The sequence below is a fragment of the Suillus clintonianus genome (genome assembly GCF_016758775.1).
Source record: "Suillus clintonianus strain FC179 chromosome Unknown DEU56scaffold_219, whole genome shotgun sequence".
Lineage (NCBI taxonomy): Eukaryota > Fungi > Basidiomycota > Agaricomycetes > Boletales > Suillaceae > Suillus > Suillus clintonianus.
The window spans coordinates 1-24,359 of NW_024539443.1; the positions used below are offsets into that span (position 1 = coordinate 1).

General features: G+C 48.2%; 7 protein-coding genes across 7 annotated transcripts; 3 read left to right on the forward strand and 4 right to left on the reverse strand.

The window, feature by feature from the left end:
• Positions 1-238: 238 nt before the first annotated feature.
• Positions 239-920, reverse strand: DEU56DRAFT_920296 (uncharacterized protein; the record flags this gene model as incomplete). The annotated part of the gene is made up of 4 exons (XM_041358421.1): positions 239-495; positions 607-770; positions 814-854; positions 906-920. The coding sequence occupies 4 exons, from the start codon at positions 918-920 to the stop codon at positions 239-241; spliced, it is 477 nt and encodes a 158-aa protein (XP_041200731.1).
• Positions 921-968: 48 nt separating this feature from the next.
• On the forward strand, positions 969-1,633 carry DEU56DRAFT_920297 (uncharacterized protein; the record flags this gene model as incomplete). Its single annotated transcript, XM_041358422.1, has 5 exons — positions 969-998; positions 1,052-1,078; positions 1,138-1,260; positions 1,317-1,370; positions 1,430-1,633. 5 exons carry the CDS (start codon positions 969-971, stop codon positions 1,631-1,633), a joined length of 438 nt encoding a protein of 145 aa, XP_041200732.1.
• A 755-nt stretch (positions 1,634-2,388) lies between these two features.
• Positions 2,389-4,395, reverse strand: DEU56DRAFT_762409 (uncharacterized protein; the record flags this gene model as incomplete). The annotated part of the gene is made up of 10 exons (XM_041350686.1): positions 2,389-2,580; positions 2,629-2,772; positions 2,854-3,033; positions 3,081-3,133; positions 3,184-3,784; positions 3,836-3,922; positions 3,972-4,076; positions 4,123-4,146; positions 4,197-4,277; positions 4,333-4,395. The coding sequence occupies 10 exons, from the start codon at positions 4,393-4,395 to the stop codon at positions 2,389-2,391; spliced, it is 1,530 nt and encodes a 509-aa protein (XP_041200733.1).
• Positions 4,396-9,122: 4,727 nt separating this feature from the next.
• On the forward strand, positions 9,123-9,861 carry DEU56DRAFT_762410 (uncharacterized protein; the record flags this gene model as incomplete). The annotated part of the gene is made up of 5 exons (XM_041350687.1): positions 9,123-9,283; positions 9,343-9,406; positions 9,441-9,539; positions 9,612-9,689; positions 9,748-9,861. 5 exons carry the CDS (start codon positions 9,123-9,125, stop codon positions 9,859-9,861), a joined length of 516 nt encoding a protein of 171 aa, XP_041200734.1.
• A 4,344-nt stretch (positions 9,862-14,205) lies between these two features.
• DEU56DRAFT_749951 (uncharacterized protein) lies at positions 14,206-14,607 on the reverse strand (the record flags this gene model as incomplete). The annotated part of the gene is made up of 1 exon (XM_041349488.1): positions 14,206-14,607. A coding segment is annotated over one exon (402 nt), but the record flags the coding sequence as incomplete, so codon positions are not given.
• A 594-nt stretch (positions 14,608-15,201) lies between these two features.
• DEU56DRAFT_762412 (uncharacterized protein) lies at positions 15,202-20,015 on the reverse strand (the record flags this gene model as incomplete). Its single annotated transcript, XM_041350688.1, has 25 exons — positions 15,202-15,367; positions 15,409-15,482; positions 15,759-16,009; positions 16,139-16,333; positions 16,386-16,474; positions 16,528-16,552; positions 16,596-16,854; positions 16,906-16,978; positions 17,029-17,082; positions 17,159-17,235; positions 17,368-17,439; positions 17,768-17,878; positions 17,932-17,986; positions 18,008-18,071; positions 18,120-18,213; positions 18,436-18,472; positions 18,599-18,638; positions 18,685-18,766; positions 18,823-18,906; positions 18,956-19,069; positions 19,120-19,200; positions 19,319-19,386; positions 19,444-19,453; positions 19,826-19,933; positions 19,998-20,015. The coding sequence occupies 25 exons, from the start codon at positions 20,013-20,015 to the stop codon at positions 15,202-15,204; spliced, it is 2,301 nt and encodes a 766-aa protein (XP_041200736.1).
• Positions 20,016-20,445: 430 nt separating this feature from the next.
• DEU56DRAFT_762413 (uncharacterized protein) lies at positions 20,446-23,701 on the forward strand (the record flags this gene model as incomplete). Its single annotated transcript, XM_041350689.1, has 11 exons — positions 20,446-20,521; positions 20,552-20,622; positions 20,669-20,887; positions 20,936-20,986; positions 21,037-21,334; positions 21,381-22,261; positions 22,316-22,675; positions 22,828-23,033; positions 23,178-23,404; positions 23,457-23,530; positions 23,660-23,701. 11 exons carry the CDS (start codon positions 20,446-20,448, stop codon positions 23,699-23,701), a joined length of 2,505 nt encoding a protein of 834 aa, XP_041200737.1.
• Positions 23,702-24,359: the final 658 nt, after the last annotated feature.

Here is a 24,359-nt window from a genome sequence, read left to right on the forward strand (position 1 = left end):
ATGGGAACTGATATGTAACTGGTCCTGCGAACGGTTAGGAATTACTAACTAAGGATGAGAACGCACCAGTGAGGACGGACAGATGCAGACAGGACATGGACGGATAGTGCGTTGCGATGCGATGAGTGCATGGATTCCGCAACCTCGTGTGATGGTCCGCAACGGCCTGTGGAAGGTATGCGTGACTTCGTCCAGTAAGGGGAAATGGTGCTGTACGGGGCTGCAGCCAGATCGTCTCCTACAGCGCGCTCTCTACGATTGTTTCTACGTCCCACGGCAATATCGTTCGGAGGTCGATGAGTTCGACTTTGGCGGTGCGAAGGGATGGAGGGACGAGGGGTGCGAGTGAGGGTGGTGGAGAGTTGAGGAGACGGAGGGCAGATTCACAGTGGTAGACGAGGGTACCCCATGTTAGGAGTGTTAGGTCGGATCCTGGGATGAGGATTTCGGCGCGGGAGAGGGGGAGGGTGAAATCATCTATTGGGACTTGTTCGACTGTGGGTAGAATTAATATATGTATACAGGGAAGTAGGGATGGGAAAATACCTGCAGGTCAGGGATAAAACAAGAAATGTGCCAGTGCAGTTGGTTCGTCAATCAACATACGCGACTTGGGTTCCATGGTCGAAGGGCTCGCTTGCGACAGGTATGGTGTCCGAGGAGTGGGCACAATAATTTGTGGCGGTGGTGCAATCTTCGACGGTGGAGCTGGGAGTACGGATGTCGGTGGCGCATTAGAAGACGTCGGGTGAGGAAGTCGCGACGGAGGACTGCGAATCAAGCACTGATGGTAATTTTGCTGGGGGGGTCAACTTTGTTGGTGGTGGTGGCATCTTCGACAAGGACGGTAAACCCTTGCTCATGGAATGTCAGAGTTTGGCCGTATTATGTAAGCATGTACATACCGTGATAGGACTCATACTTCATCGATCAAGTGCATCTTTATTACTATACTCTTTCCAAACGCAATGGCTGGAGCGAACGCCAACGAGATCAATGTAAGTCTTGACGACGTTTGATGCGTGGTGATTAACAAAGCAATCTGAGGCAGATTCAACAACTTCTCAGCGACTATAATGTAAGTAATAGCAACGCGTCGTACCAGATAGATAATATGCTTACGATGTCGTGCGGCAGGCACTGATGGGAAACCAGGGAGACTATGGGCAACAGGAGGGGCAGGGGCAACAGGAGGTGCAGGGGCAGCAGGAGGACCACGGGCAGCAAGTGGATCAGGCGCAGCCCACGACGTCTGAAATGGTAAGCAGAAACCGTCAGTAAGCACAACACGTAGGAGCTGACGATTTATGGGACAGGGACAAGGACAGTATGAGGCGCAGCGTGGATTTGCGATCACCGCAACCGCGATGGTAAGATCTAACTGTCGTCAGTGTTTGTGTTATTGATATAATCTAACTATACGTACCAGGCCTTCTGGGACTACGCAAATGCGATCCTACTTGAACGCGGGCAAAACCATCCGTATGCGCAGCCGCCCCAACTCCCCGTCCAAATGCCGCGGCGGGAGAAATGCATCCTCACCCTTATGGTCGAGGAAAAACGTGATGTGTTGAGGGATCTGTGGGACCAGTTAGATGAGATCGAGCGGATCCTGGGATTGGAGGATGTTTGAGGGGAGTGTTTCTAAGTTAGTTTACCAAGTGTTTCGTGTGTCATGGCAGATTGAAAAGCATCAACGAAAGGCGAGAGTCAAATAAATCATTGAACAACGGCGATGCGCACGCGAAGAAATACTTACCTTTCTGTCCTGTACTGTAGGAACGTCGACAATGCGAGGTCCGCGAGAGAAGATGGTCCGCCTTGGACGTTGCTGGAGTTCGGTTGCTCCATCAGTATTGGAGTGAGAGTGGCAGAACAGCGATGAAAAGCCGCTGAATAGCGTTCGTGGATTCAAAGAAAAGGCAGGGCGGCGGGGGTCATGTGTAGGGGAATTGTGATGGGTACCGTGCGCTGCGGAGGACTGAGAGCACAAAGATAAGGACAAGACCTGGTCAACAAAAGCAGATGACTCACCTGGACACCATCGAAAAAGCCCGGCGGTATTTGACGGGCATGAATAGCTGGACCGAACTCGTTGTGACATCACCATGTTGACGCGAAGCGAGCCAGTGGAAGGTCGAGTATCATATATCACGGTAAGTGTCTCGATTTCCGCGGAACTCGAGATATTCAGCATGGCGGACTCCCGTTAACTTAGAACTATCCAAAACGAATGTTTGCAAAAAAACAGATACCGATGTACATATATTACAAGACTACTGTAGGTGACATCCATGAATATAGGTCAATCATGTGTTCGGCCAAGTCGGTGGACTTCAGTGACCCTGTCTTCTTATCAGGCAACAATACAACAGGTTGGGAATGAACTTACGAAATGTTGCACAATTTAGCCAAGCTAGACATGAGTCCCGGGTGATCTTCGTCGTCGTGCTCGTTGACAAGTATTACAGCCGTCTCGCAGAGCTGATCATATACCTCAGCCGGGGTTGGATACTGAATTAGCAGGTCGACGGGTATGTTGGTCAAAGTCGAATATTTCTCCAACAGAGCAGCGTAACACTTAAAGACGTCGTAAACGAATGAAACACACAGTGGAAAGAGACTTACATTGGACCCCAGCAGAGACATAGTCGGAAAGGGTGGATGCTCTACACTCCTGAACGTTGCTGGCTCTAGATCGGCCAACACCAGTCGAACAGAGTGTGATGTAGTTGGACGGAAAACGATGTGCCACATGATCTCTTTGGAGATCTGATGGGTGAGAAAGCAGGCAAAACCGTTAAGCTGTGGGGTGAAATAAGATTAACGACCAAAGGGATGCGGAACACTCACACTAATTGGCAGGATATTTGACTTTGGTCTGATGAACAGCTGGAGCAGTCTTTGGACCGTGTCAATCAATAAGACACCCGCACCCAAGTCATCAAAACCAAAGCCTCCGTGAGAGTCGCCGATCGAGTAAGACGCCAGGCGCTTGATATCATAGACAAACTCTGAAAGCGATGGGTTGGCCTATTCTGGGATGAGCTACGCCAATGGAAGTAAAAAATAATTCGCACCAATTCCAATATACTTTCAAGAGTCATGTAAGTGCCAGTTTTAAACGACATCACTGAAACGGAGTCAGCATGTCTAGCTTATCAGTGAGATTTAGCTGCCCACCCATTTCCAAATCACCGGAGTCGATGTTAGCCCGATGGAGAGCACGAGGCCAAGCTAGCTGAATAGCTGCTGCCCGGCTTTCAAAATTGAACAGGTGGGGGTTTCCGGTTTCGCCTGTGCAAACCGATACTCGTAGCTGGATCCGAAGGTAGGCAAAGGCCTTTCTCCACTTTGGCAATCTCCCTATAACGTTCTTGAGGCCTCCTTCGGCTTTAGCAGCTTTTTTCGCCTTTTGTCGCGAGGAAGTCCGAGTTGATCCGCCATCTGCCTGTGATTGATGGGTACTGGCAGGGGCGCTGTGCACCATTTGGCCCGAGCACGAAATCCAGGAAAAGATGGTCGGCGAGTTTGACGTCGCTGTTGGGGATGCATGGGCACTGGCTGGGTCTCCGGGTATCGAATGTTCGTCACCATTTGCACCGTCGGGTGCAGTTACGTGGCCTGGCATCGCGAGGGCGGGACCAGGAATGACCAGGAGACTGCCACTGTTGGGTGCATCTGATATAGCCTGAAAGGCTGTGAGGTCAACGTGGGACCAAGGGTAATAACCTGTGGGATGGCGGGCGAGATGAATGACAGTGCTAGAAACATTAGAACTAACCTACAATATATTGTCAGGCGAGATACTTATAGATTTGAAAGGCGGACTTACGCCATCATATACAACATAGAACCGGTTATCGGGACCTGCCCTCGTGGACTTCGCAGGAAAATTTATTTGAGCATTCACAGCGTAAAACTGCAAAACTTCTCAGTGGGACCGCAAACACAGTAGAGATTTGACTTACAGAATTGACATATACAGGAACTTCCGCCATCTGTTGTGTCTCGAAGACTGAACGATGGACGATTGATGTAAGAACGTAAGCGTAGAGTGAGATGTGTACTGTCAACTAGAAGAAAATTAGTATGTAACCTCTCACAAAATCAACCACGTACTGCAATATGTAGCATTGGTCGACACTGGGCCGACAATGAGAAACATTTGTAACTTCAGAAACACGGGTACTTACATATAAAGGGTACAGCGTCGGCCCATGTCCCACAGACAAGTAACCGATGAAGTCGATATCGTTCAGATCAACGAAATTGCCCTAGAAGAACTGAGTGAGCAGGTTTACTGAGTTGAGAAGGTAATAAAAAACTGACAGAGTTGGGCATGAGGCCGGGATTGTCAAACAAAAATGAGTCAAACATCGCAGCTGAATCCATATAGTCGTGAGCGTTGGACGAGAAAGCTGTGGGCTATTGGCAAGACAAGGAAAGGGTGATGGATTTGTGAGTTAGATCGCCGTCGAGTTATTTATTGGGCGTACCTCTCTGAAACTCTAATTCAATGCTAGATCAAGCAAAATCGCCTCGACGCTATCTCAAAGCGGATCCTGTCCATCAAATATTATACGTACTCTAAATCTGGACACTGAATTAGCCGAAATCAATGCCATGGAGTGTCTAGAGTAGGCGTGGATGGAGTACCGTTACGTTTTTCACTGTAATGTGATTTAATTTTCGTAATCCAATTCTACCTCGCTCGCGTACATCTCTTCGTACTGTTCTAACAGCGATTCTTGGCTACTGCCATACCATGGTTCAACGGGATTCACCATCGGATTATCATCGTCGTCAACTTCCTCGTCAACTTCCTCGTCATCCTCTCCAGAGTTTCTGGCATCTTCATCACCTTCTCCGACATGAGAAGTGGACGCGGACTGCGCTGCAATATTATCTTGCTGGATTGCAGCCTGCGGAGCGAGGTGGTGAGAGTACACATGCCCAACACCGAGCCCGAAATGGAATCGCATAAGCATATCGCGGTCAACAAATCTAACATAAAAATGTCATGAAGATCTTGCTACGTATGACAATATATGGTACGAGTGACTCACCGATTGACAAAATATTCGCACCAATCATCCTTGTCTCCCGCACTTGCCGACGCACCCAATCCGTCGAGATGTCTCTTGCGGCTGTCAAAGCGAGGTATAATGTGACAGCCCCTGAGTACATCTGCGGGATCAAGGAAGTCGAATGAGTGCTCGTCCTCTAGGGGCGGAAAGTCCACTCGGTCCAGGGTCTCCCAGGTGGAGTCCTGATCGATGGGTGCATACCAACGTATCCACAAAAACTCCATTCGATGGGGAGTGTAATCGACCATACCGCGTCCGATAAAAATCACGTTGACGTGGTATACTGCTAATACCTTCCCGTACATATATTTGTGACCTTCATGCCTTATGTCAGTGTCGGCGCGGAGAACCATAACATTACAATGGGGAGTCCTCGGGTTGATCACATCTTGGCCTCTGCGAACATCGTAGGTTGTGAAGTTAAACCTCGCGATGTTATGCCGATACATTCGATCGTCCTTTATAATTATTGTGTTGTTATCGTTATCTTCAGTGCTACTTGATGTATCAAAACGAAGCAATAGATGGGCTTTCAATTTGGAAAAAAAATTCTGCAGGAGCAGTTTAGAAGTCTCCTGACAGGGCATGAATAGACTCACTGTGACGGCTGGATCTCCTTGGTGGCTGCGCAAGAACGATCCTATATGCACAGGGTACTTTTGGGTCAAACCAATATGATGGTGGGCATGAGGGCTTGTCGCCAACTCAGAAATGTCGATATGGGGGCGATGAACACTTTTGTCCCCGATACGGCGAATGCGAGCCTGGCGGCGTTCAATTCGAGTCAACTGTTTGACAAATGACTTGCGATCGGTGCGGCGATACCTGGCCTTTGGAGTACGATGTTCTAGTTCACCCTGAACAAGTCAATGAGTCAAGTTCATCGTTGAAAAGCATAGGACACACCGGTTCAGTACTATACGAATCACATGTGCCATACTGGCGAATCGTAGACACGTAGTCTCCCAAGGCGTGAAACTTGTACGTTTGAATATTGAATATCTTCGTTCGCTGCTCATTCTGAGTTGATCTTCCTGCCTGCCCTTGCTCCGCAAGGCGAGAGCTTCCTTTTCCTTTAAGTCCTGCGGGCTGTTTCCCAGACTTCTTTGCATTGCGTCGGGCACGCGCTTCAACCTCCTGGCGCAGCTCGCGGGTTTGGTACGCGGCGCAGACTGTAGCCTTGAACTTACGAAGTTGTTGCCCGAGCGCCGACGTCACTTCATCCATGATATCGAGGGTAAGGTCAGAATGCATGCGCAGCTTAGCTAGACCATGCCAATGAGCCATGGTAAATAGTAACTGCAGGACAATTCCATTATGCGGTTCGGGAAGAAGGCCATCGAAGGCGGGGATAGAACACTGTACATAGCGCGTCAGTGTCCTACTCAATATCGATATGCGGTGAACTTATACCTGGAGGAGGTCCTCAAAGTTTCGTGCCGCCATACGTTTCATGTCGGAAGCATTAGACGAAAACTTTCGTATGGTGGCTGCGCCAAACGTCGGGGTTTCCCTATACCTGATGGTAGAGGTCAGCTGAAGCAACGCGGTATCTGACACCATACCTCTCGTCCAATCGATGAATTAAGCTCTTGTCATGCGCAGCAATAATTCGCAACAAGTGAATAAATAACATTTTCCATACACCGATTTCAAACTCATGTAGAAGATCTACCACCAGAGCATGAAAGATATTGAATCCCATTGGACCGAGGCGATCTATGAAAGCATTCTGAGACATGGTTAGTACTTGTCAGCAATCGGGAATCAAGTCTCACAGAGGTAGGGACCCAGGAGTGTGACTTGAGAATGCGTTCCACCGCTGCGCTGTTGACTGCATAGTTGTTTTCGTAAATCAATCTCCTTGCTTCGCTAACCAAAGTTCCTCGTTGGTGAGCACTGCGTTCCAGGGTGGAGCGTTGCTGTCTATCCCGCGGCCTTCCAATATTTTGTATCCGATCATTTGGAATGAGGCAACGAGGACATGGACACCCTCCTAAATTTCGAACCGTGGCTATAAGGACTCTGATGAAATCAGAATCAACATAATATAATCGGGGATAAATCACGCACTTCTCAGGATAATCTGCAGAGTACGTGAATATCCGAGGATAAAATCTACGCATGATCCCGTCGCAGCAGCGGATGACAATTCCATGCGCGTACGCCTCTATAAATTCCTCGTCCAGTAAGATTTTCCACTGCCCCTGAAATAACTCGCGATGACAGTGAGTTGCACCCTCGTGGGTCCCGCCAGTAAAATCTTTGAAGGAGTCGGGAAGCTGGCGACACAACCTTGAGTATACCTCAATGCCCACAAGCTCGGCACGCTTACCGTTTCAAAGTAAGCAACATGGTTGCTCAAGTTACACGACGGTTTGCACCGGCGATACTTCGACTCATTCCCGAAGTACATGTATGTGGGCCAGAGCTTGGCAGTTCCAAACGAAGTAAGTTGCGTTGCATCGGACCAGAACATCATACCAGCCACTACTCGGGGTAGGTCACACCCTGGTTCCCCCGGTGATTCTTGCAGTTGGCTGTGGGCCTCATGGAAACCCGGAGACGTGTAGAGATCCCCGTATATGAGCACTTCGTCATCCAGGTGGGGGGGATTCCAACGGAGCTGGTACGGCTCGTAATGAAAAAGTTTGTCGTCCCGCGCATTCGCGAGCTTCTCCCGTATCACAGCCACTAGAGAACGATGGTACAAATCTGCGGCTCTGTAAAGCCGAGGGCCTGGCATATCAGTAGTGCGAGAAAAAGGGACCTCGATGGAAACTGGTGTGCATTTCCATCCAGCATCTTCATCCTCCCACTCTTCCCCATCTCCCTCGTCGTACTCATTAGCACCCAGCTGGCAGTTGATTTTCTTCCAGTGAGTAGACGTCACGTCGGCAACATTGAATGTATTGCCGTCCATAATCTCCAGCAGTTTAGTGTAATCGCTTTGTGACTTTTGGACCCCCTGGTTCCAATACCAGTCGCCAAGCTGAAAGGAAGAGCGATTGGGATATGGATAGTACTGAGATTCGCTACTCGAAGCAGCGAATGGATAGGGTTGGTCAGGAACTTGAGGGCTGCGCGGTATGAACGAGAGGTCTTCGAGAGTGATATACTCTTCCGGGTCGTGGGATGGCGGTTGCGAAGAGAAGTATTGACGCACTAGCCCAAAAATATTTGGCGGGGTACGAAAAACTGTGCGCGCACGCACGGCGAGTCGTTGAGCTGAAGTGACAACAGATCCGACAGATTCCGGAGGTTGGGCTCGCACTTCCATAGGCACCGTGGGTGGAGGCTGAGGAAGCACATCCCTGAATCTTAGGGGCAGCTGGCGGTTCTGACGTCGCGGTCTCCGCTGTGCCAAGCTGATGTCCTCCCCTCCGTCAATGCCTCTTTCACGATCCAAGGGCACAATCCCTCCTCCAGAAGGAGGTCGTGCAGGCGGAGGGGCAACCTCTGGCTCGCAATCCCCTCCGTCAATGCCTCTTTCATGATCCAAGGGCGCAATCCCTCCTCCAGAAGGAGGTCGTGCAGGCAGAGGAGCAACCTCTGGCTCGCAATATTGATTTGCGATTGGAGTATTGGCATCACTGGAGCTGAGGTGAGCGAATGGCGCATTAGGCACTTCCCTCGTCGATGTATCAGGGCCAGGTGAGGTGCGCGCCTTTTTCCTGCGTCCTACGAACTCTCTAAATGAAGATATAGCCGATGACAATCGCTTTTTCGTGTGGGCGCACGAGCGCTGATGGTGACTGAAGTAATTCTGTGCTGTAAAAGTTCGCTTGCAGGCGCAGGTATAGCTGGATGACATGGACGGTTGACCGGTGCATAAAATCTGCTTGTCATACAGCGAAGGGTTGATGGAATGTCGTGCTCATAGCCAAATGCAAATCAGGATGGCGCGGCGGGGTAAGTGCCGTAAAATTGCACTTCGCATCCAAATGCACTTAGGATGGCGCGGATACCGTGATATGAACCGTTCGCCTATATAATGTCTGAATTCATTTAGAACACACTGCATAACCTGATATGTCCGTACCATCTTCCCCATGCTCTGAATGTTCCACGCTCGCACCCCCGGAATTCGAAGTTGACCAACACGTCGTGAACTTGCTTGTTAGGATCGTGACTGCCCGCCATGGAATTCTTCATTACCACAGTCAGACGGGGGAACTGTCAACGTATTTATGGTAAATTAAGTATTTTCATAAACATCAGTTCCTCACTCACAATGAAACCCACCCAACAGGCCGACCGACCGGCGTGGACACAAAATCCATCCTTCGCGATTTTCGGCTTACCGTGAGGCGCATGTATTTCGATACCCATGCTGTCTTTGCGCATCAGGGGACAGATATGTTGAGGCAGCAGTTGTCATGCGATCCAGGGGAGTATCCCAAGGGGAGTACGTTGCTGAATGCGCAACCCACACTTGCGGGTATTTGTGTGAGTTGGTCTAGCAGTCAAGCATGGTGGATCGCTAATATTTGAATAAGTAAATGTCGAGAAATTCGTCAGGAGACCCTACGTACCGACAATGTATTATCCTCGAAAAAGGAGGCCTCGCTCAAATTCGGGACGTCCTGCCGATTGAGGGTACGTCATAACTTGAATATCAAGTAACGATGTGTTCGATCTGAATTCTTTGCGTTAGGTTATCATACATTTAGATTATGGAGGCGAGATCTCACAATCATCTGAGGCTCCATACAATACTATTTCACGTCATTCTAAAGTCTACGTTATTGTCATGTGTAAACTGCACTAATACTACGAGTATATATTCTTTCACTATGAATCTCTCTCAAGTGGTAACAACCATAAGCAACTCATGTACGAGCAGGGCTGGGTGGATGGTGAGAAAGGTTAACACGATGACGCGACAGGGTTCATATACTGATTGACATTCAGAATGAAACTCCGCCGGCAGCACCCGGCTAGCCTAAGGTCAGCTACAGCATCGTTGTAATATTTGTGCAGTACTGTCGATGCTCACAGTTGTGATGTGTATAGAAGATAAACTCAGTTGTATAGAACCAACTGTATATATAATATGTACCTATAGAAGATAAACTAGGTAGCTCGTTAGTATCTGTACTAGTAAGTAACAAATGTATCTCACCTCAGTTGTATAGAACCAACTGAGGTGTGTTTAGCGTATGTGAAGTCTAAACAATGAGCGTGATTATGTAAGCGTATGATTGAACGTCCGCGCTATCTATTGATAACGATGTTTGACCTTCAACACTCCCCTTCAAACGGCGGCGCGGAGACCAAGCTCGGACGCGAAATGTTTGGCCTTGATGTTGGGGAGCGCTTTGGTAAGTGTATCTGCCACCATACTATCAGTGGGACAATAGAGAAAACTAATAGAACCTTGTTCAACAGAAAAACGAATAAAATGATAACGGATGTCAATGTGTTTGGTGCGTGTGTGGTAAGATCCGTCCTTCGTCAACGCTATGGCTGATTGATTGTCGCAGTAGAGGGTCGTTGGGTGCTCGAGTGGACGAAAAACCTCGGAGATGAGACGTCGGAGCCAGAGGATCTCTTTCGCAGTATGTGTTGCTGCTACATACTCTGCTTCTGCCGTCGAGAGTGTTACTAACTCTTGTTTCCTCGACCCCCAGAGTATTGCTCCCCCGTCTACGAGCAGCGCGAAGCCAGTAATTGCTCGCCGATGTTCTTGGGAGGCACCGTCTGCGTCTGTGTAGCCGAGGAGTCCGCTCTTTGTCGTTCCGAAGGTAAGTGCCCACTTCTTCGTGCCCAACAAATAACGATATACTCTCTTCACCCCTTCCCAGTGTGCCCAGCCAGGGTTATCGGCGAATTGTGCCAGGGTCGAAACTGCGAACACGACGTCTGGACGTGTTCCCACTGCCAGGTACATCAACGACCCGAGCGCGGAACGGAATGGGACTCGCTTCATCTCAGCGATCTGCGTTGTCGTAGTGGGGGATTGGTCCTTTGTGTACTGCATACTTGGGTCCATAGGCACCGCTGCGGGTTTAGTGTTGATGAAATTGTACTTCGTGATAATAGCTTCGACGAAGGACTCTTGGGACAGCGAAATGGTACGTGCTTCGCGATTTCGAGTGACTTTCATACCTAGTAACCAACTGATAGGTCCTAGGTCAGTTATTTTGAATCGCGATGCGATTTCGACCTTGAACGCTTTGATTAGCTCTTTCGAGCTGCCGGTTATGGTGCAGTCGTCAACGTGTGCTGCGAGGATGAGTAGGTCTTCTCCTATGTGCGCTGTGAACACTCCCCAGTCACTTTCCATCCGTTCGAACCCTAGCTCAGCGAGTTCTCCACATAAATGTTTGTACCATTTTAACGCGCCTTGTTTAGATCCATACAGCGCAACTCGAAGCTTTGCGACTTTGTCCTTCCCTCCAATGTCAGCTCCTGGTGGTAGCTCCATATAGATCTCTTCGTCGGCATCCAGCTTGCCGTTCAAGAATGCGCTGTGGAAATCGAAGACATCAACGTCCCAATCTTGGCGTGCGGCGACAGCAAGGATCAGTCTCAATGACGCGAGACGAGCCACAGGTGCATAAGTCTCGTAGTAATCAACACCATAGACTTGCGTGAAGCCTCGTGCCACCAGCCGGGCCTTATACTTATCGATTTCTCCTGCAGCGTTCCTTTTAATCTTGAAGACCCACTTGCAGCTAACAATGTTCTTGTTCTTGGGCCGTTGGACAATGTCCCAGGTACGTGCTTCGTCGAGACTCTTTAGTTCCGCACTGACGGCGTCTTTCCAGTTCGCCCAATCAGATCGTGTCTTCGCATCTTCAATAGTGCTTGGTTCCATGCCTTCGGCCTCGCTCATTCCCGCGAACATCGCATAAGCGGTAGGTTCTTCGTCAAATCCCAATTCACTTCCTAACCCTTCTCCACATGCTCCCATACCTCTGCTATCTTCTTCTCTCTCTTCCTCTACCCTCTGCATGCCTCTAGGGATAATTGGGTCGCCATCTCTTCCATCGTGAGTACCTTCTCCGCTGCGTAGCCTGCGCATATATGGTGATTCTGTCCGCTGACAAGTGGATCGTCTAGGGCTGGGTGGCTGATGCTCGAAGTTTGATCCTAGTGGATCGGGTGCTGGAGCTTCTGTGCTCGAGGTAGGGGTTTGGGCAGTGTGAGGAGTTGCTGGCTGATTACCGTTTGTAGTTTCGCTCTCCTCCTCAGGCCGCGAGCTTCGCTGACCCAATGCAGTCCCAACCTGTCTCTCAAACGAGATGTTTCGTTCGACAGCGACCGTTCGACGATCCTCGAGGTAAACTCGATGTGCTCCACTCTCAGCATCGAATCCTACCCACCGGCCTTCACGTGCTCTCATATCCAGCTTTGTTCGAGTGTCATCATGTACCCATACACGAGTGCCCCAGACAGGTAAGTCTGCAAGGTTTGGCTTCTTACCATACAGCATCTCATATGGGGTCTTGCCGTCTAGCGTGCGCGTGGCTGTGCGGTTCTTTACATAGACCGCATGCATGATAGCTTCTCCCCAGAGGAATTTCGGCAGTCCGCTTGCATGCAGGACTGCACGGACTCGTTCAATGAGGGTCCTGTTCAGCCGCTCGGCGACACCATTGTGTTGTGGTGTGTCGTGAGTGGTAAGTTTTCGTTCTGTACCTTTAGCGCGAAGGTGTTGGCTGAATTCATCGCTAAGGTACTCTCCACCACGGTCCGAGCGTAAGCGCTTGATATTGGCCCCATGCTGAGTCTTCAGCCATGCTTCGTAAGTCTTATAAGACCCAAACGTGTCCGATTTTGCTGATTGAAGGTATAGGGAAGTATAGCGGGTATGGTCATCCGTGAATGAGCAATAATAGCTCTTGCCACCTTGTGTCTGGGTAGGAGAGGGTCCCCACAGATCACTGTGGACCTCGTCACCGAGATTCTCGTGTCATTTTGGATCCCGTGAGTCCCCGATGGGTTTCCGTGTTGCTTTTGCATACTCGCATGATTCACACTGGCCCATAGTCTCGTGTGTAGGGTCTAGCTTGATGCCGTCAATCATGCCCTTTACCAGCATCTCGCGAATGGATGATGGTGCTATATGGGCCATACGCTTGTGGAGTTCCTCCATGGTCAAGATTTTGGGTGTATTGGTGACCCCCGCGAATGAGGTAAGTGGACGCCGTACTCGATACAAGCCGTTTCTAACGGGAACTTCGCCTAATAGCTTCTTATTGGCATCGAAGATCTTGCAAGATTCATCACGGAAAAGTGCTGCATACCCAGCAGAGGTGAGTCGGCTGATTGAGACGAGTGTTACTCCCATTGATGGTGCATATAGAACATTCGTTAACAGGATACGAGTTTTGCTTTTGCCGTTTGGAAGTTCGATGGGTAAATCACCCCTGCCTATGGCTTCGAAGGTGCGTTTGTCAGCGGCTTGGATGGGGTGCGGGGAAATTGACTTGAAGTTGATAAAGCGATCTCGATAAGGGGACATATGCTGTGAGGCTCCGCTGTCATAAAGTTCGACAGTGGTGCTAGTTGCTGCTCCTGCGCTAGCGGGTGATGCATCTTCCACTGTTGCAAGCCAGACACCATCAGGTTCGTCTTTCTTCTCGTTAGCTGTGTTTGCTCTCTGGCCTGACTTCGAGTTCTCGCCCCCAGACTTGTTCTTCTTCCCGCGCGACTTCCAGTTCTTTGGTCCCTGACCAGCTTTTCCACCACCCTCTTCCCAGCAATCCTCCTTCTTGTGGCCGTTCCAGCCGCAATTATGGCAGGTAATGGGGTTTCTCGAGTTTCGGCCTTTCCATCTCTTGCCGTCTGCTTGGAAAGCAGCATCCTCGTTCTTCGGCTTCGACTTTCCACCATCCTGTAGTGCGAGCCGGTCATACTCGTCGAGGATAAGACCCATTAGGTCATCGGAGGTAAGAGTCTTCTGATGGAGTTTGATACTTGATGCAACGGATGTTAATATCCCATTATAGCTTCGGGGTAGTGACGCAAAAATGATATTAAATAGGTCCTCGTCGGATATGGGTTTTCCCATTGACGCAAGTTCTTCGCAGATCAGCGTGATCTTCTCGATGTGGGTCCGGGCATCACCGTTTTCTTTGAGCTTCATCTCCCCCAGCTTTCGCCGCAACTCAACACTGACAACTAGTGACCGCTGCTCAAATTGAGCCTTGAGCGTGTCATAGTAGTCCTTTGCTGTTGGCTTTGAGAGAAGCTTGACAAATAGGCTGTCTGGCAACACGACAGCAATTTGCTGTTTGACCACGGCATCTTTTTCGAGCCATTCTGCGAGCTCCTTCTCATAAGTCTGCACTGCTTTGATCTCGTCTGGTGATGATGGTAACCACCCAGCGGATTTCCCGTCAGCCGGATTCGTCGGTTTTGATACCGTCCCAGTGAGGTGCCCCATGAGCCCTCTTGCTGACAATGAGAGTTCGAGTCTGCCTTTCCATAGAGGCCAGTCTTTTCCTGAAGCATCTAGCTTCGGAACCTTCAAGAACTCATCTCCTAACTTTGTAGTGAAGGACATAGTGCAGCTTTGATTGGTGAGCTTTCGCGTAAAATTTTCTTCCGAGTTTCAGAGCGCAGGGCTCATAACCTATAGAAGATAAACTCAGTTGTATAGAACCAACTGTATATATAATATGTACCTATAGAAGATAAACTAGGTAGCTCGTTAGTATCTGTACTAGTAAGTAACAAATGTATCTCACCTCAGTTGTATAGAACCAACTGAGGTGTGTTTAGCGTATGTGAAGTCTAAACAATGAGCGTGATTATGTAAGCGTATGATTGAACGTCCGCGCTATCTATTGATAACGACGTTTGACCTTCAACAATGTGTCTATGGAGATACGTTGTCAAGAGTTACAATATCCTCGCAATAGTTATGTAGTGTGGTCTGGATCTCAATTATGAAGTGTCCAGGGAAATAAACTGTCAGAAATTGTAACACCCACGCACTATGTAAAGTTTTGATCAACGCTGTTCTAGAGAGCCCTTCAATTATTAGCTAAATTCACGACTGAGACCATGTACAGGATGCGATCGGCTATATATCTTCAAAAACAAGTATCTACATCGTCCATCCCTATCCCATTATCAGGAAAGACTCGATTTCTCATTACCCGATCAGCCCAGGACCTAAAGCAGCGATCGCCAACGGAATTGTAAGGCCTGTGCCAATAATAAGGGCCAACCCACATCCTATCCTCGCAGTAAAGGGTAAACCGTATTCAGCTTCGAAAATCCCTGTGAGAAATCCGAGAATGGTAAAGGCCAAACTGTTGCTGTGAGTAACACAAGCAATCGAGATCGAATGTTTGGTTACCTCGAGAGATATAAAAGACTTGGTATGCTTGCAATAATCACAAAACTGGCCATCTTGCCTTGCAGGTAATACGCCTATCCAAGCACTAATGTCAAATTCAGACGGTAGAAATAAGAAAATGGTCGAACCGCAAAGTCAAGGGATCGCATTCGTTGACCAAATTGTTGTGCCATCGTGCATGCGATAATGCAGTAGACACTGAAAACAAAAGATATGGAGCATAGCGTCTTTGTAGCAAGTGTTGAACCCAAACCTGGGATGGCAAGAATGCTGGCGTTAACTGCCATGATGACACTTGCCTAGCAGCCTAAGCGGTAAGCGCCTTCATAGGTCAGTGACATAGCACTTACAACCGTAGTTTGGGATTTAGCTTGTGCACTGAAATCGTCTATGAATGCCTTCATGTCGACCCCATTGACAAGACCATCAACGTAGATTTTTTGGAGTCGTCTGAGCACCATTATTGGGATCCAGAGCATGGCAACGGCAACGGCAGTGATGAAGGGAGATTTTTCCAGATCTCTGCGCCTCTCACCCAGTGAATGTGTTCGCATCAAGCGAGCTTCGGGTTGGCCATGGTGGTTCAGATATTCGTGATGTCCTGTTTTGCGCCTCAATCAACAACGTCTGATATGAGAAAGGGACATCATACGGAGTATGTGGAATAATTTACCTGCCAGAATGTAACGATATAAGTTCAAAATCGCCTGTTTTTACAAGACTCACGTACCGCAGATTGCGACGCCTTGCTCTTCCATGACTCCATCACTTCTTGCAAGTCCTTCTGTCCTTCGGCCATCAACTTGAAGACCCAAATTGAAATCAGGGTGCGTACCTGCAGTAGCTAGCTCAGCAATCATTTCTTTCATTTGTTCCAAGGTCCAGAATATTGAGCCCGCAATAGATTGTTCCAAGGCTAAGGCCTCTGTTCGTCAATTAGATTATTGTCATCTGGCGCTACAATATAAACAACTCACCTACGCGATACCAATTCAATTGCAGTCGGAAAGTTTTCACCTCCGAACGATGAATTTCAATCCCATGCGGAAAATATTCAACGTGTTTCCTATTCCAACAGTGAGAAATGTTCTGGTTTGTTTCCGTCAGAACATCGCTCACCAATATTGGGCCTCCAGTTCAAGTCCTATACAATAAACTTCAATCGATACACAAAAAACGTAACGTACTTTTGTGGTTCCAGTGCCATACCGTTGTACATTCTTGAAACAGGAGGTAGCCATCCACGGGCTCGATCCAGGTAATGACGCGATTCTCGGGTACCACGTAGTAATACGGGTAGATCTCCTTCCCTCTCGCTAAGATCGGCTCGACGATCAACAACCACGGCTTTCCATCTAGTCTGGATCTTGACACCTTGATCCAAGATTCGAGCTTCTGGAGCTGTTCGTTGGAACAGTCCCTCACGTTCATCCCTGTGTATGTTTTCTTTATCGCTAATAAGTGAGCATGAAATTTAAAATATAAGGCGGTACTCACACTTTTCGCATTGTAGTGGTATATAGCTCCTGACGGATGAATAAACTCTTCCCAATGCCCGCGCACTTCACGGCTGTCGATATCGCAGTTAAATCAACTTTATCACAAATAAAGGTAACGAACTGAGCGAAGTCGATCTGCATCTTCTGCACGTTGTAATCGCGACCTAAAGATTCGCTGTTGACCACATAATTAGTACTCAATGTCGGTCACAGTAGCAATGCACGCTCATGGTAGTGTTATTTCGGTGTACCGCCGTAGCTGTGTCGGCCAGACAGGAACACTGCGACTGAGCAGCTCAATGTCTCGGTCAATTCCCTCAGCTGGGATCTTGCATAACAGATTGAGTAAGTAGCTTCAATGGAACTCAAGATAAAATGTACCATTGTGGCCATGATGACGGTTCGACTTGCCAACGTGCTGGCACGAGGTTGTTCACACGATGAGATGCACAGTACGTACGATGATAAAATTAGCAATCACTCTTGCCATAGGAGTCACGTGCACACGGATGCTTCGCTGAATTGATCGTTCCTTCGCATATGTTAGATTTGTATGTAGTCTTACATGAAATGTCAGCCGATTATCGCGTGGTAGTCATCACAATGTATTGCTGCTGCTAGATGCATATGTATGTAGTGGTATATGTTGCAGGATGATAGATATTCAAACTGGGCGCCATGAAAGGAAGTAGTAGTGGTGAGTTGAATAGTGATATGCTACAGCAGGTATTGATTCTAATGGTATTGTGGTACAAAGCCCTCAGGCTTCACATCGTCATGTACATTATCATGATATGATCTATAGCTAGTTAATTCGGGCGTTCTTGAGTGATTGTTCTAATCAGAATGATAACACGCACCCCAAGCGTTGATTTCACTCTATTCACGATGCGGTCGAAGCCGTCCTTGATTGCTGCCAGATGGCGCGAGTGCGGCGCGATGACAGTCTGAGGTTGAAATTGATTTGGTTGCTGGATGAGGCGATAAGTCGCCGGCAGGAAAGTAAAAATTTAGACGGACTGACAGAGTCCATCCATATGTCAACTTGCGTCTGATAAAACATAGTACCGATACTTCCACTGATCACAAACAATGCTCACTAGAATTTTTCTGTCTTTGACTGGGTAACGGCCCCATGCACACTGTGTGTACCATACGAGACATCTAATTTCGTTTACGTTACTGCCAATAAAGTGACAGAAAGGGGCTCACCTTTCAGATCACCCAAAGTAGTTTGCGGGAGCGCGAATTGATCGATAATCCTAAATTTAGATGTTGACGATCGAGATTCAGATTCAGCCAGCGACTAAACAATGATAAATATCAGTTGAGTTCTAAAATTGGAATCCCGCCTAACGTATTCCGAAGCACTAGTCTGGCCAATCCCGACTCAGCGTTCGATTCCGCGTCTGCGTAGTCATTCTGGCCAAGCTGAGTACTGTTTTTGAGTCTTGGATCTCATACCAAACTCTGCGCTGCAAGGTCTGTGGCAGTACTTTATCATTAATAGTACATTATATCAACACACCTCATCCCCAATGATCATGTCGTTCCTGAGTCTCTCACTGGTAGTAAATCACTGTTTCGAATGAAAATACACAAAGTGTAGCGTGAAACACATTCTCGGTCAAAATATCTTGTCGAAACATAAATAATGCGCCTGCAGATTAGCTCTTTGCGAACGTATAGACGTGAATTCTGCATTTGGAAGAGCGGTGAGATTGGATGGCACTGCGAGGGGTACGAATCATGAAGTCATTCAAAGGCGCAACCTCACTGGCAGCGAGAGGGCTGCAAGGCGAGAATCCATCTGGGAATGGTGCTACATAGAAGCGGATGGAAGAATCCAACATGCCAAGCTGTGGATGAGCAAAATCATTTCTCAGCAACATTGTGCACCGGAAGTAATGCTCACGGGCCACACAACACTTGTACACCCTAATACATTTGGGCGACAAAGTTCGCTGTCGATCAACCGCAGAAAATCGCCGTCGCCGGTCTATGTCCATTCTGTCAATGACAAAATTCCATTAAAATCAAGATCTCACCCTCTTCTTTTCATATACTTCGGAAAACATTACTCTATTGTGGCTTGGAACAGCCAGTATGCCGACGATATCCAGAATATTGTGTTCTGAGTTCGTCGATACATGCTCTGCACGCTGCAAACCAACACGATGAGATAAGATAGATGATTCTGAACAAAACTCACGTAAAGGGGCGAGAGCTCCCGGTTGGTGCTCGCAAGATATCCTATTAGACGAAAGTGCTCCGTGAATCCGACGAATGGGTGCTGCAATCACAAGTTAGAGAAAAGCAATGATTGATAGCCGATGCCGAACCGGATCACTCTGAACGGCAAGTATCAGCAATTGATCCATAAGGTGCAAGTTATTATACATAGTACATACCGGTAGCTGGAGAATCCTCAGGACTTTGTTCTTGTCCGGAAAGTACAGGTAAGTTGGAGAGGAATGGGCTATTTTCGGTCAACAATTAGTGAGTTAAAGATCATTTCCACCCCGTCTAAACTCACCTTGCATCATCTTATTTTGAGCAATAGAAGGGGAAAGTCAGAGGCGGAGAGAATGAAGAGAATGGTGAGACATTGAAGTCGATACTAAATAGCGAAGCGCTAATTCGTGATGGCCAGAATAGCGACGGCCAGAGATTGGCGAACATGGAGATGGAACAACGAAAACGTGCAAGATGTAAAGTGAATGCTAATGAACATTTGGTTTGAGGGTAAAAGGATATGACACGAAAACTTCTTCCTATACTCCAGCGGCATGCACAATCAGAAAGTTTCCTCTTCATCGACAGGAGCGTTCTCAGGAACTTCGAAACCATCCTGCTCAGGCCGGCGAGTTTCGGATAAGCTAAAGAGAGATGAAGATGAGTATAAATGAGGTGCCTACCTCTGTCGAGTAGAGGATCTTTTGGATCTCTTGAAGGTTGTCATCTTCCTTGCCTTGGCTTTCCAGTGTCTCTGTTTGTTGCTGAACGAGGGTCTCAATATCCCGAAGCTGTACAAACGTCAGATTGTGCGCTCAATATGGGTGGGTCTCGACACGCCTGGTCAGTCGGTACCGTTGATCTGCTATGCATGAGCAATATAAGCAATCTATGTTTCAGTGACCTTACAGCATTAATACTAAGTTTGTGAAGGCGTCCTATACCGGGTATTGCCGACTGGGTTTGAATAACAATTGTCGTTCCGTATATCAATGCTTCTCGCGTACCTAGAATTCTTTCTGACTTTTATCATTTATTTGGACAGTACGTAGCATGTAGCGTGAGCTCCTCATCGAATATTATATATAATGTCTGAGGTACTTAGTTTAACGTTGCTGCGCGCAAGAACACGTTGTCTAAATACATTATTTGCTATGAAGACTCCGCCGTAATCAAATTGCCAAACAAATTTCTTTCGCTGCTGTCTTGAAAGGATAATTGTGAGTATAACGTAGTAACATGTGAGTCTTTGGGTTCGTTATGTGCTGCAGTAATTGACGTTATCATTAACTAGATTCTCAAAATGTCAAAGCGCGCGGCATGTTCTAGTGATGATGAGTGTTCGTCGAACTTGAAGCGCGCGCGAAGTGCTAATGACGGTGAGTCATGATCAAATATCGTCATTGTAGTCACTCATGAGCCTGTGTCTGGTAGGGAATTTGCGGACGGCGCCATCGCCATTGGCAGATCAAGGCGCATGGTGCATTCTTGAACAGTTCCTCACTACCGACATGACATATCCTCAGATGGATGAGGCATTTTCTTCATACCTCGGCGATCGATACATTGCAGACGACTGGAAGGATGCTAGAAACGCGTTGTTCTCTGGCGACGGCGACGACAGCATTGCCTTAGCAAACCTTTACGCCTTGAAGGCCAGACACATGCCTCTGCCCTCGTCTTCATCGAGGATGAACGGCCACCTCTCAAGTACTCCCGTTCAACGATCGCGTCAACGTCCTAAAGTAAGTGTATTTATCATTCCTTATGACTTGAATACTAAATAGATGTAGTCGAGGATAGGCTCCAGCACTCGTATCAAACAATCGTGTAAACCACTCAGAGTAAGTGTGATATCATTCTGACGACTTTGCTACTAAAACAACACGTATAGTCGAATCCGTACATCATCACCGAAGCAGACGAGAAAGAAGAGGATGAAGAGGGTGAAGAGGATGAAGAGGATGAAGAGGGTGAAGAGGATGAAGAAGGCCCTTCAATGCGGTTGCCGACAGCCACACACCTTTCTGGCCCATCAGCCAAGGATAGGTTGGCAGCAGCATTCGATAACATTTACGATAGGATCCAAGAGAACCCGCCTTCTTCATCAGAAGGGCGCCATGCTCGCCATCGCAAGGCCGCCTCGTTCCCCCGGGCGATTGAAGGCAGAATGTACCTTCTCCATATTCAGAGTACGTTCATCCTTAATGTCGTGGTATGCCACTCATTGCATGCCAGGAAATGGCGCAGATTACATCGCCGAACACCTTCGGAGTCAAGGATTTCTCGTTACTGTGTCCGGTTGGGTAGCAGGCCAGTTGTATGTTGTCGCAGACAGCCCCAGAACCATCGCAGCATCACTCCCGCCCTCACATAGTTTCGCCGTTAAACAATACGTTCGAATCTCAGAAGAAGAACGTCAAGCGATTGAACACTCACACTCCAAACTTCCTAACCCAGGGTGGGTGAGGATCAAATACGGCAAGTACAAGGGCGACATAGGCTACGTTTTCGATTCCGATCAACCTAATGGTCTCGTCTCCATCTTAATCGCTCTCCGGGACTTTCCCTATCCCATGCCTGGTGGATCTGTGGCTCTACTCGACCGATGCCTCCTCCCTAATGACCAGGCCGTTCGCGATATTCTCCGTGATGGGAAAGTTGTGGGATGCTCTTATAGAGGCGAACAATACTACATGGGACTCTTGGTGAAAAAATTTCACCGTGATCGCTTAGAAATTGTTGCCTCTCCTCATGCTGATGACATCAAACTGCACATGCAGTCTGCGTGGGACACACCCTTCGTCAGGAAAACACTGTTCGCGTTTTCGATGCAATTCTTGCGCACAGGCGATTTGGTCAGGATTATTGCAGGAGAAATTCGCTCAAAGATCGGTACAGTCGTTTCGACGGATCACGCTTCTGGCTCCGTGCGCTTGGAAATAACCTTCGATAGACATCGAAGAGAAATTGACGTTCGACTGGAGGATCTAGAGCGTATTTTTCATGTTGGCGACGAAATTCGAGTCGTTGCAGGTCCATACTTGGGTCTGGAGGGCCACATCATTCAAATAAGCGATGATATGTTCCACATTTGTCAGGCAGTCTCCAAAGAAGAGGTTGGTTTTACGCATAAATTACAATCTTACGATTCATTAACACTCATTTCATAGGTGCTTGTTTCGAGATACTACTTAGATCGTCGCCCCTTGCATCACGTCTTTCACCCGCAGCTATCCATGCAGCAGCGCTTCGAGCCTCCCCCTCAGTCCGAATCTATACAAGTAGGAGATCACATAGAAGTGCTTGCGGGCGAGCACTGGAAGAAATGCGGCATCGTGGAGTGGTTCCCCACCGGGAGCGCAATGCTATGGTTCCGGGATACAGACCCTATGTTAGCTGGGGACGATGTGGGTACTAGTGTCGGACCGTCAAGAATTCGAGTTCCTGTAGCAGTCGTTCAGCGGACCAAACTCCCCGATACCCTCAAATACACACAGGAAAGGGGCTACGATGTGAGGCCTGGAGATGTCGTGAGTGTTGCTCGTGGATCGGAGTATCAGAGGAAAGGAATTGTACAAAACGTCGACTTTCCAAACGCTTGCTTGACCTTTCTATCTGATAGTGATCACTCCCTCGTAAGTATCGATCTCTTCGAGGCATGCATTTCTGACACTTGTGACAGATCAACGTCCCTATCAGATTCGTGATAAAGGTATGCAACGCGAAGTTGGATTCATTCGATAATATCATTGGCCAAGAAGTTTTCATTGTTGGGGGCGATCGGAAGGGCTACCGAGCCACGCTATACAGCATCGCTTCCAACACTTGCACAGTCGCTGTGCATGGGCAGGCGCGTATGACTCTCACACGTGATGATGTCGTCACTAGGTAGGTGCTGCGCATATTTTCTTAGCGACTAAATTGCTTATGACTCTTAGTTATGGGATGAGAATGAATGGGGCGATACTGGAAGGACCAGATTTGGTTTCCTTCTGTAAAATCCGGAAAAGCTCGTACATAACAACAATGCAGCCGCGAAGCATTACCCCCCCCACCTGTCCAGCTTCCAGCCAGTTCTTCCACCAGCGTAGTTAGTAGCCTGTCGTCGTGGGCTTCCTGGACCGCCGACCCAGAGAATCCTGCGCATCATGAATCGTCGAGCATCACACCCAGCTCGTCGACACTTGACCCCTGGACTGTCGATCCCCAGGACGCCCAAGATGATATTGACACCAGAGCAGACAAACTCACAGACAGTGGTGAGCATTCTACGGAGCAATCAGATCTTTTGCTTATCTTTTTGTATTGAAGGCCCTCTACCCTGGTTAATGGGCAAGGAGTATTCCTCGATGCTCCTTCTGCATCACGCAGTGTTGAAAGTCGCAGTAGGTTTCATGGGAGGGAGGTTACACAAACGATTTGTGTTCACGGCTTGTCCCTGACCCCTTCTGCGGTGCGAACGGACCCGCACCTGAAGATTGTATCGCTGTATTCTGCAACATCCAGTAATGCAGGGGCTGCACTTCAACACTACCACATTCCCGCCAAGGATCTGAGCCCAGCTCTCCCCGCAGAAAAAACCAACAGGTCCTTGTTCTGGAAGGGGATTCTCGCGGACATATATTTACCTGTCACGAAATGTAATGTGAAGAAGAATAGCGCCGAGGTTGCTATTTCGCCTACAAGTAGTATTACCCTGCGTTTTGATCAGATATGTCTTGTAGAACAGGCACAAAGCATGATGTGATAGACTATGTATCAATACTATACTGGAGTAGTCATGAATCTAAACTTCGGACACAGAATAACGTCCTCCCACAAGCGCCCTCATTCGATTCCTCCAGTCCCGAATCTCTCACATACTATCCCCGACCAAGAACTCTGGGCAGAGGCCAGGAGACGAGGTACCTTGTGGTATTTGAGCAAGGCCGGGTACGTGGACACCACTGGGCATATGACGCTCGAGGTTGTCGGCGCGGTAGTACTCCTCCAACCATCTGTACCTGTACATTATCACCCTATCCCCGAGGTGCTTGATTTTCTCTTTCGCTTCTTTTAGCTGGTTTCTCACTTGATGCAGCTCGGATACTTCTTCGCGTGTACAATGTTCGCTGGTGCCTAGATTTTTTTTTTCCCATTAGATCGATGCACACATCTGGATATCAAATTCTCACTCATAGTCTGCGTTGCTCTGAGGGATTCTGTTTGATTATC